This window comes from Osmerus mordax, chromosome 14, assembly GCF_038355195.1.
Source record: "Osmerus mordax isolate fOsmMor3 chromosome 14, fOsmMor3.pri, whole genome shotgun sequence".
Classification (NCBI taxonomy): Eukaryota; Metazoa; Chordata; class Actinopteri; order Osmeriformes; family Osmeridae; genus Osmerus; species Osmerus mordax.
In genome coordinates, this window is record NC_090063.1 from 14280339 (window position 1) to 14292380 (window position 12042).

Sequence of the window (12042 nt, forward strand, 5' to 3'; positions counted from 1 at the left end):
AGAAATTACAGATTGACAGTGATCCCTCGCCTTGATCCTGAGTGAGTTAACCAACGGTGATAACCAATATGAGGCACACAAGAGGACAAATCACAGAGACACATTTCCATGTTCCAGGACATTGTTTGGCCACTTGAAATGAAGGTGTTTCAAAACGGCTTTGTCTTCAGCGGCGCCAAAGAACAAGAGAACAAGGAGACGTATCCTTGAATCTCCTCCAGATGAGCTGGAGCAGCACAGCTTCAAAGCAACTGGAGTCTTTTTTCCAAAAATTTTCCTCTCCTTTCTCTCTCCCGCTCTCTCTCCCACTGTGCCTACCTTGTTTGCTCTCTCTCTCTCTCTCTCTCTCTCTCCAAGGTGAGTGTTTTCATTCCGTGGTGGTGTTCACGCTGGAGAGGTTGATGGTATTAAAATCAATGACAATCTGGCTGCGCTTTGGTTTGAACTGCCTGGAACACAAATAGATGGAGGGAGGGAGAAGGCGAGGGAAGGAAGTCATCTTTTTATTGTTCAAGTTTTAACTTCCAATTTTTCTAACACACTTTTCAGGGTCATCGTTTGATTTAGTGCTTTGAAAAAAAAGCGATTGGGACGGAGGTGGATGAAGAGACGACAGAAGAATCCATCAGGGAGTAACAGTGGTGTGTGTGTGTGTGTGTGTGTGTGGACATTAGTCCTTCTATCCACCAACTGGAGGTAGACCAAGGAGTCTTTCAGAGTTGCTTTTAACACCTTGCGTGTATGTGGTCGTGTGTTCACACCTTATGATGCCAGTCAGCAGGTCACCCATCACAGCCATTCACACTAAAAGCTGCTTTTTAATAGAAGAATTTCAGGAGAGCTGTTTAAAGACGTGCGCGCACACACAGTCTACTGTGTCCCTCTCCTGCCTGTTCAGACAAACCACCTTCTGCTTTCTGCTTCTATCCCACCCAACAAGCTTCCTGCACTCCTTCCTCAGTCCCTGGACATCAAACATCCTTCTCTCCCTCCTTCATCCCACTCTCCATCTTCTTCCCCCCCCCCCCCTCCCTCCCTCCCTCCCACACTCCCTGGACTGGTCATTAGTGCTCAGGTTTACACCTCTCCACCCAGCCCTTAGATCCCAGGCCTGTAACCCCGTGGACACAAACACAGGGGGATCCCCCTGAGCCCACAGTGGTTCGGGCCTGTAGACGCGTCAAGACTAAAGGAGGATAATCAAGTCATCTAGCTCCCCTCTCCTCCCTCTCTCTCTCTCTCTCTGTCCCTCTATCATCCCCTCTTCTCTCTGGGTCCCTCCATCCTCCATCTCCCACCTGTCATTCTCACCACTCCTCATTCCCTCCCTCATCCATATTGACATGCCTTGTGCTATATCCATAATTTATTGAGAACTTCCCCTCTCCCTGTTGCCTCCTCTCCCTCCACCTCACCTGTGGAGAATGTTGGCCAGGTTCAGCAGGCGCCGGGACGCCGTCATCTCCGGGCTGTCGTGGTACTTATCTGATAGATAAATCACCTCCCTTATACCTGCAGGGAGAGAGAACGAGAAGGAGGGGGAGAGCCAGATTACATCCTCTTCATCTCTTGCACAGAGATGGAGGCAGGGGTCCTATACAAAACCTTGTGGCATGTATGTGTGTGTGTGAGACAGAGAGAGAGACAGAGACAGAGAGAGAGAGAGAGAGAGACAGAGACAGAGAATCACAACAGCAGGTACAGCCAATCCCAACAGCTCAAAGTCTGCCACCCCCGGACGTCATCTTTAAAACATGAGGTCCCCAAAACACACACACACACACACACAGAGGACCGGCAGGTGGGGCATTAAGTGATGTGGCCACAGAGAACAGATTGATTGGGATATCTGCTGTACTATCATTCAACGGTGGTCTACACACACGTGCTTAGTGAAGGTCATATACAGCAGGTGGTGGTCTTATCATACACAAGTAGAGGAAGAGTCATTTTGGAAGCGATGGAAAGAAGGGGGGATATAGTGGTAGAGATAGAGAGGGCAACAGAGAGAAACAGAGAGATTCCACTCTGGGCTGTACACTCCTACTGTCTGATATGTCTTTATCTGTACTGTCAGGAACACTAAACATATGCCAGCATGACTCACTTGCACGCGCACACACACACACACACACACGCGCACACACGGCAGGTGGGCGTGAGCTAGTCAGAGAATAGTAGAGTTGTGTTTGTAAAGCACACTATGAATAAGAGCACACAATGTGTATTCAATACTGCAGCAATACAAGCATCTCAGAACTTCACTGTACAGGTCTGGCTCTAACCCACTGGGAGGGGCACTTTCTGCTGGGTGTGTGTGTGTGTATGTATACGTGTGTGTTTGTTTGTGTGTGTGTGTGTGTGTGTACGTGTAAAACGTATATGCTTTTTGTACAGCCTTATGTAAACACATTGCTTTGATATATCAGGCTAAAGAATCAGTTTACCCAGTAAAACTGCTGTGTGTGGGTGTGTATGTGTTCACCAGAGGGACAGTAAAGGCAGGCAGCAGGAGTAAGAGAGAGAGGACGAGAGAGGGAGAGACAGAGAGAAGAGGGGGGAGTAGGGAAAATGGAGGTGTAGAAAAAAAGGTAAGCAGTTTTACACTGAAAACCCGTGCAGACATTGTTTGATGTGATGGAGAAACCAAAGACAGATGAGAGAGGAAAAGGAGAGAGAGAGAGAGAGAGAGACAGAGAGACAGACAGACAGAGAGAGAGACAGAGAGAGAGACAGGGAGAGACAGACAGGGAGAGAGAGACAGGGAGAGAGACAGGGAGAGAGAGACAGAGACAGAGAGAGAGACAGAGAGACAGACAGACAGACAGACAGACAGACAGACAGAGACAGGGAGAGACAGACAGGGAGAGAGAGACAGAGACAGAGAGAGACAGAGGAGAGAGAGACAGACAGAGAGAGAGTGAGAGAGACAGAGAGACAGACACAGAGAGAGACAGAGAGAGACAGAGAGAGACAGAGAGAGACAGGGAGAGAGAGACAGGGAGACAGGGAGAGAGACAGGGAGAGAGAGAGAGACAGACAGAGAGCATTAGATCGGGAGTAGGGAGGGAGAAATGGAAAGAAGGATTGAGCAGTGAGAGAGAGATAAGAGGTTACATCTTTAGATAAGACCACAGCGCCCCCTAAAGTTTGGGAAATCCTCCTCATCTCTCCCTCTTTCCCCCCCTTCTCTCTATCTCTCCGCCTTTCCAGTGTCGATACTAGAGATCCAGCAGTTTCCAAGCTCTTCATTTGTTGTGAGGAGAGAACATTGTGACATCACCACAACACAGGTTACAGGTGTGTGTGCTGAAACAGCAAGCCTAATGACAAACGCCCTTATCTCAGCTGCTTCTTTCAACGCTTCTAAGTGTAAGGAAGGAGCGTGTGTGTGGCGTGTGGCGTGTGTGTGGTGTGTGGTGTGTGTGTGTGTGTGCTAATGAAGTAGGATCCTGGAGAAGCAGCATCCTCCCCACTGTGCACAGAGAGGAGGGGAGAGAGCCTGGTAAGCCCCCTAGTGATCAGAGAGTGTGTAGGAGTTACACACAGAGAGTGTGTGTGTGTGTGCACGCGCAAGTGTGTGAGTGTGCATAAACTATGTCAGTGCATGTGTTCAAGTAGAAGTCAAATTGAGGGTGTTTAGGATGATCTAATGGTGTGTGTGTGTGCGGTGTGTGTGTATGCGCGTGCGTGCAAATTCTTGTCGATCTCATTTGGGCTCCGCGCTCCAGGAGGCCTCTCGCCTCAGGAGAACAGCAGGGGATTGTGGGAAGTTAACAGGAAAAGTTTTTGGAGTGAGGGGGAGTGAGAGAGCCAGAGAGAAAAGAACTGAGAGAAAGAGAGAGGGTTAGAGAGGGGAGCCAGGAACAGAATGAATGCTCTCGTGTCACCACCGTTCCTTAAAAGGGAAACATGCTCTGTAGTCTTGAAGGTCGGTGGAAAGCTGTGTGTACACGTGTGTGCGTGTGACTGAGACTAGATGCACAGTTGGGGGTTTGCCTCACCCCTACATACACACACACACACACACACAATGTTCAAACTCACCACTAACACTATTAAAAGGACTTTCAGTAGTCTTAGGGGTGTCTGTGAATAATTCTCAAAGACAGAGAGAAGCTTGTGAGTGTACAAGTGTATATGTAAATGTGTGTGTTTATGATCTCACCTGCTTGTATGATGAGCTTAGCACATTCGTTGCAAGGGAAGAGAGCAACATACATGGAGCAACCTTTCACATCTGCTGAGTTCTTATTCATGATGGCATTCAGCTCTGCATGGCAGACTGGGGGAGGGGGAGGGGGGAGGGGGGAGGGGGGAGGGGGGAGGGGGGAGGGGGGAGGGGGGAGGGGGGAGGGGGGAGGGGGGAGGGGAGGCAAAAATGAGGATGCATTTAGTTACAGCAATCACAAAACAGACAATTACACACACACAGACACAAGGGAAGTTAAACAAGGCCGCACAAACACAGAGATCTCCTGTTCTGTGTAAACATCACTGAGACAGAACAGATGCCTGCTCTCAACTACAGCAGACATAAGATAATAAGATGGATAATTATGGAGTGTGTGTGTCTGTCTGTGTCGGTGTACCTACTCGCTTGTGTGTAAGAATGCCCGTGCGTAGGTTCTCTGTCTACACTGTGTCTCTCTGCTGCGTGTGTGTGTGTGCGTGTGACTACTTTCTGTGTGTCTATGCTGTGCGTGTGTAATTACTCACTCCCATGGCTAATTATGGGATATGAATTGCTCCATCAGTGTTGTTAGATGATGATATCCACAGCAGGCACTGCCCATCCCTGCCTGCCTGCCAGCCTGCCACAACCACCGCCGACCCACGCCCACTCACACACACACACACACACACACACTTTGACGTAGAGTCATTTAAAGTTAAATTCCACTAACTTTTACAGATAGTAAAGTGAACTTTCCATAGCCTGGAAAGGAGGGAGGAGGAGGGAGTGGAAGAGAAGGAGGTGGAGGAGGAGGAAGAGAAAGGACGAGGGAGAGGAGAAGGGAGAGGTGGAGAAGGAGGAGGAGAAGGGAGATAGGTGGAGGAGGAGGAGAGCAGAGAGCAGAAGTGTTCTCAGGTAGAAACGTGATGATGAGAGCAGGACAGGAATGTGGCTTCTACGTGGGTTCTGTGTCGTCGGATCATTTCTCAATGGAACACAGAACACCTGGTGTCGACTACACACAGATCTGGCCTTGATGCCTACCTCCTATGTGTGTTGGATTGTGTGTGTGTGTGTGTGTGTGTGTGTGTGTGTGTGTGTGTGATGTCGGGTGCGTTCCTCTTGCAGATGGTTAGTTTAATTTGCTCTTTAACCTTTTCAGCCAATTAGAGCAACTACACAAATATGAGGGAACAAGTGCACACCTCTTCATACACACACACACACACACACACACACAGGGAGAGTTGGCACATCCAGTCACCCGAAAGGAGACGTATGCCCTTCCAAATTCCCTGAGGATTGTACAGTCATCTGACACGAGCTGCCAACTACACCAGAGAGATGGAGAGAAAGAGAGGGGAGGGAGAAAGAGGGGAGGGAGAAAGAGAGGGGAGGGAGAAAGAGGGGAGGGAGAAAGAGGGGAGGGAGAAAGAGGGGAGGGAGAAAGAGAGGGGAGGGAGAAAGAGGGGAGGGAGAAAGAGGGGAGGGAGAAAGAGGGGAGGGAGAAAGAGGGGAGGGAGAAAGAGAGGGGAGGGAGAAAGAGGGGAGGGAGAAAGAGAGGGGAGGGAGAAAGAGGGGAGGGAGAAAGAGGGGGGAGGGAGAAAGAGGGGAGGGAGAAAGAGAGGGGAGGGAGAAAGAGGGGAGGGAGAAAGAGGGGAGGGAGAAAGAGGGGAGGGAGAAAGAGGGGAGGGAGAAAGAGGGGAGGGAGAAAGAGGATTGGGCCTTTATCCAGCACTCTGTTCACCTTCTCTAGAGATGAGATAAGGACATCCAGACACCCACCCACAGGGATGGGGGCACTGTGAAAAAGATCAGTCAAGCGCCTGGCTGACAAATCTTGTTACCAGTGCTCTCTTTAACACCCTCCTCACCATTGCAACATCACGGTAACACCAGAATGACTAGCCAGGGATTCACCCACGCTGACATCTGCTGCCCCCCACGAAGCCAGCGCCGTACTGTCCCTCTGTTCCCCTCACTGTTCACCAGTCAGCCTCTGTCTCTGTGTGAGGCTGCGCTCAATGCAAGTGTGTGTCTGTGCACTGTGTGTCTATGCTGTCTGATTCTACGCTGTGTGTGTTTCAATGCAGAGCAGAGCATAGTGTGTGTGTGTGTGTGTGTACTCTTGATAGGGCTACAGCAGCTGTTGATTCTGGATCCAAAGAAAATCAGCCGGTCATGGTGAGGGTTCAAATTAATGCAGACATACAAATATGAAGTTAGAGCGAGACAGCAGGTGTGAGTGTGTGAGAGAGTGAGTGAGTGAGAGAGAGAGAGGGGGGGGGGTGTCTAGATGAGTCTGTCGAGTTGGAAGTCTGAGCGTGGAGCGCCCCCTGCAGGTGAGTGTGCTGGCTGATGTGGTAACTGTGAGGTTAAGTAGCATTACCGTAAGGGTACTTGGTGTCCAGCCTGTCTGTTGCCGAGCGTGACCACGGCAACAGGTCGTCGTCACAGCCGTTGGGCATTCCGTTGTAACCAATGCCAACGATCTTGTTCTCTTGGTTCACAATGCAGGCCCCCACCTGCAGGGAGAGAAAAAAGAGAGAAAGAACAAAGATTGGGGAAGTAGAGAGCCTGCCTGATTGGATACTAGTGGTATGAGCTGAAATGGTGTTGGGAAGGGATCTCTGAGGATGGGATTTGGAATGGGGTGGAGAAGGTCCTGGACACAGACACACACTTGGTTGGGGTTGAGGGGGGGGTCACAGCTTAATGGAGATATCCAGCTGTGAAGGAATATTGAGCTGGTCTAATTAAACACACACACACACACAGACTTGTATAAGTATTTATGTCTACAAATAGAATCTTACAAGCACCTATCCATCTTCAGTTACCTACAATTAAGCATGTCCCTCACATGGATAAATTATAATACAGCTTGTTTCTCTCTGTGTCTCTCACACACACAGTACACACACATGCAAACACACACACATGCAAACACACACACACATCTCCCCGGGACCTCTGTCTTTGATCAGTTGAAAATTGCTAGGCCAGCTCAGACCCCCTGCTACCCTGTCCTCTAAACCTCACCCTTCCTACACCCATCAACACACACACGACCTGGTGGATAGAACAGGTTCACTTCTCCATCACTCCTCTTTCCCACCTTCTACTCATGTGATGGTATAAGTGTGTGTGTGTGTGTGTGTGTGTGTGTGTGTGTGTGTGTGTGTGTGTGTGTGTGTGTGTGTGTGTGTGTGTGTGTGTGTTGATCTATGTGGGGCCTGGTCAGAAAGGTAAGGCTCCTGATCAGAGGATGACAGCAGGGTTAATATTTAATATCAGGCAGATACGTGGACCCTGAGGATTAGGAGGAGGGAGCGGGTGAACAAGTAACTTCAATGACACGTGATGAAATCAGTGTCCATGTGTGTACAAGCGTGTGGGAGGCCGTTGTGAGCAGGCACCTGTGAACTGGGGTCTTTGCTCCTCTGAGCTGAGAGGAAGGCTACAGCCATGAAATATTCAGGCCACTCTAGGTAGTCTTCTCTCTTCCTGGTCTGGACCTGGACCCTGGGAGAGGAGAGGAGATGGGAGGAGATGAAATGAGAAGGGAGAGGAGATGGGAGGAGATGAAATGAGAGGGGAGAGGAGATGGGAGTGGAGGAGAGGGGAGATGTGTAAGAGCTCAAAGTAAAAGAGGGGAGGAGGAAAGGAGAGTTTAGAGTAGTTGGTTGACCAGTATTAAGGGCATAGGGTCAGCATGATACTCAGGAGGAAACTGTCAGTGTGAGAAAGTCAGCCTAAGAACACACACTCATCACATGACACAATCACGATTCAGCCAAACTTTGTGTGCGTTTGTGTGTGTGTCAGTGTGTGCGTCATACCGGAGCAGTTTAAACAACTGACCCAGAGCCGACCTGGCACAACACAGGATAAAGAGAAGCAACAAGAGCCGCATTTGCTCGTCTGAAAAAGACCTTGACAGCACATTCTCAGTCTCTCTACATATACACCACGAAGAAAGAAAGAAAAAGCAGGCTTTCAGACACTTTGAACTCCTCCACAACTCTGCTCGCTCTGTGTGTGTGTGCACGCATGTGTTCTCGCCCCCGTGTCTCGACCCGGCTAATGACACCCCCCCTGCCGGGCCACAAGACTTGACGAGGGGACGAACTTGAAAGTGAAGTGTCGATTGGGGACATTAGGGGTAGCGCCACGCACACAAGCACAACGGGTGCAGGTTGGCTGGAAGAAACTTTGAACTTGTGTTCCTCAGTCTCAAATCATGTGATTAGGAGCCAGAGTTGTCTTTTATCCCCACCACAATCAGCTTCAGTCCACACAACCAAGAAACCATGCTGCTAAAACTACTACTACCACTGAGACAAGAATGACAAAAGAACCAGTTAGAACCACCCAGACATGATCCCTCCCTTACTCAGGGTTCTCGATGCAAAGTTACATCTAACCTGTGTATGAAAATGGTTTACTTTCAAAGACATTAGTGGATTCAAAGGAATACATCCCCTGGAGAAGATGATCTATGATCGGGTCGAAGACAACTAATCAATCAAACAAGGCCTCAATCTACCATCAAATATACATGTAGAACACTAGCTAGTATGCAAGACCACTACTTGGTACAATAACCCTAGTTTGTATGTTAGAAGACTAGTTGGTAAGCTAGACCATTAGTATGTCTGACAAAATCTAGACATCATAGTTTGTTGGTTAGTATTCACTTTTGGTTAGCATTCACCTAGCAGTCCAGCTTGAGGGAGGCGAGCGTCTCATTCTACCCAGCTCTCCAGGTAGTCTCTGGGTTTAAAAGACTTCTGTTATCAACACCTCCAGATGGTCACTCTGCCTGCCTGAAACACAAACTAGTGCGCCCCTAGTCAAATCCTATCCCCTCACACCATCCATCATCCCTGATCCATCATCACATATGAGTGACAGCGTGGAGCAGAAAAACCAGGGGTCAATTCTAGCATAAGATATTAGTTTGTCTGTCAGAATAGCTGAAGGTTGACAGTAGACTCCTGAGATTTTCAAAGGTTTTATAAAAAATAAAAAACACTTGCACTAATTAACATTGACAGAAAAAACTAAACTAATGATCTATTATCTAACACCGTACATGTGCAAGTTTTTTGCACAAAGCACACTGAACTGGATAAAAATGTATTACAACTAAGGCCATCTTACAATTCACAATAGAAAATAAATTGTATCCCAGCTACACTGCTCTACAGCCCTGCAACACACAACAGTTAACATAGAGCCATGACTAAAGACCCCACTGCAACAATTAGTAAGTGTGTGTGTGTGTGTGTGTGTGTTTTCTACAGTGTTTAATCTGTGTGTGAAGGAGACTGGCGGTGCTGAGGAGACACACAGGTTCAGCTGTGAGGGCTGTCCAAGGCCAGAGGCTGATCCTGGGGGGAAGAGGCAGGACAGAGTGGGTCCTTGGAGCCTTGGTGGAGAGGGGCAGACGGCCACGGTGCCTGCCCCAGGTCGGTTCTCATCGCCAGGCTACACTAAGAGCTGAGAGCCCCTCCAGGTTTGTGTCACGGAGGAGGGGATGAAAGGGTGCTCGAGTTTGACAGAGGCAAGTTAAGAGGGAGGTAGAGAGGGAAGGTCTGTGTGGTGCATGGTTGCCTTTCTCATTACTGAAACCATATTAGCACTGTGCCAAATTTTCCATTCAGTCAATGAACCCAATGAGGGTTAAAACAGACAAACAAGCACACCAATTAAAAAATATATGCCCCATTAACTGGATGTAACAACATGATACTTTCTCACACATTCCACTCTTCTGTCGCTGCCTTGTGATCAGGAGACAATATAATTACGAAGATATAGTGTAGTTGTGACAAGTTGTCACATTTGAACAGAACTCTGTCACACGGGCCCAGTTTGACTACACTACTGCAAAACAATGTCATACATACATTTGACTACACTACTGTAATATGTACATACAAAAATGCTTTCATCCCTGACCTTCCGCATAGGCTAATAATAAGCAAATAGCAAAATGGCTTGTGAGTGCACACTAGCAAGGCTAGCAGTGGCACGTTAGACAAGTTGCTACTAGAAGGCTACCAAACACAACTCAAACATAAGGGAGTACAAATTACCCGGTCAACTCTTCTGGGGTCTCTAGCTTTATTTCTTGACTCATCTTTGGAGAACCAGAACGTGCAAAAGTTTTTCTTGGTAAACGTCAGCGGCTCTGATCTTGTAGTAGAAGGAGAACTACTACCAATTCACGACACGCTAGAAAGTCTCTCCCGCGCCTAAACCTGTCACGTTGTTCCGTGGCAGCCCATATACGGATACGTCAGACGAATACAGTCCAAAGGGTAATTCTTTCACCAACCACGAAGTGGCAATGGCGAGTCTACCTAAAAACAAAGCCATTCCAACGCAAAAAAACAAAACGGAGATTATCTTTTTGCCGAACTCTCCTTGGAAGTAAAGATCGGCTACTTTGCTTTGGGTTATGGTTGCAGCCATCAGCATACATTTATGCTGCATTTGTCGTGTGAGAGACAGCGACAAAGAGAGAGAGTAAAAGTTGGAATATGGAGACAAGGAGACAGAGAGACAGAGAGAGAGAGAGAGAGAGAGAGAGAGAGAGAGAGAGAGAGAGAGAGAGAGAGAGAGAGAGAGAGAGAGAGAGAGAGAAAGAGAGAGAGAGAGAGAGAGAGAGAGAGAGAGAGAGAGAGAGAGAGAGAGAGAGAGAGAGAGAGAGAAAAGAGAGAGAAAGAGAGAAACAGTTTAATATGAGCAATTTCGTTAATACCAGAGGATTACACCCAAGGCAAGGCATCTCAGAGCCATGGTGACTGTAAAGAAACGATGAGCCATCCCCCTGCTCAACCACAACTAGAGCAGAGAGCTCAGTGACTTAACGCCAAAGGCATGTGCCACTTCATAGCTGCAACACAGACAGGCAGAACTAAGGGTTATAAATGCTGATGATGAACAAGTTTTCAGAACCAGAATCGGAAAAGGCAGAATTGGAATCTGATATTAATAAGAGGGCTAAAAGGGGAACTCTGTTGCTGTGCAACAGAGCCATTTGGAACTTTACTTGAAGAAAATACACCCACACACTTAGATTTAGAGACACACTAACACTAAAGAAAATACATACAAAAAGATAAATCTACTCATATGAGCCGTTTCATGATACATCTGGTTGATTTTGCTGTTTTAAACAGAGACAAGCTCATCTAAAGAATGTCCTCTGCACACAACCGTCACAGGTGAACGCTATACAACTGAAAAATAAAAGAAAAAGTCACAAAGAAATGCAATGATAACATTAAAGCAGAATGAAAAAAACAGCCATTCTCAATATGCAGATTTCAAGGGAAACTCTTCAGTACTTCTCTGTTCTGAGTGCGGCCTTGAAAGATTATGGGATTAATGGTTCTCCCCTATTAAACATAGGGCACATTGCCCAATATAAAGTGTGATATTCCAACAATTTATAAGGGGTAAACATTCAGAAGTATGAATTTATCAAATCCAACACAGAATTTAAGGTGTAGAATGGCTGAAAGATGTAGACAGGTTGGTTTAAGAAAATATATTTCCAGTTCATTGGGTATGATGAAAAGGTTGATAATGTCTCGAAACCACACAAATATATTTGACATAGCAGGGATGTGAATTATTTATTTAATCATCTTGTGACATGTCAGCATAAATACTTAATGACTTTCAACAGCTTTTCTCTGTTCTCTCTATTTTTGCCAAGTTTTGCCATGTTTCTCATCCTTTGCCACTCTCCCTGAAATGAGTCAGGTGGCTGAGCGGTGAGGGAATCGGGCTAGTAATCCGAAGGTTGCCAGTTCGATTCCCGGTCATGCCAACTGACGATGTGTCCT

General features: G+C 47.5%; 1 protein-coding gene across 2 annotated transcripts; it reads right to left on the reverse strand.

The window, feature by feature from the left end:
- Positions 1-340: 340 nt before the first annotated feature.
- On the reverse strand, positions 341-10396 carry dctd (dCMP deaminase). Of its 2 annotated transcripts, none has more exons than XM_067250739.1 (6): positions 10282-10396; positions 7597-7702; positions 6567-6702; positions 4169-4285; positions 1416-1512; positions 341-449 (listed from the first exon to the last, which is right to left on the reverse strand). In XM_067250739.1, exons 1-6 carry the CDS (start codon positions 10323-10325, stop codon positions 368-370), a joined length of 582 nt encoding a protein of 193 aa, XP_067106840.1. In that variant the 5' UTR covers positions 10326-10396; the 3' UTR covers positions 341-367. The 2 variants fall into 2 exon arrangements, with proteins under 2 accessions (XP_067106840.1, XP_067106841.1); XM_067250740.1 differs by lacking the exon at positions 10282-10396 and adding an exon at positions 8895-9004.
- Positions 10397-12042: the final 1646 nt, after the last annotated feature.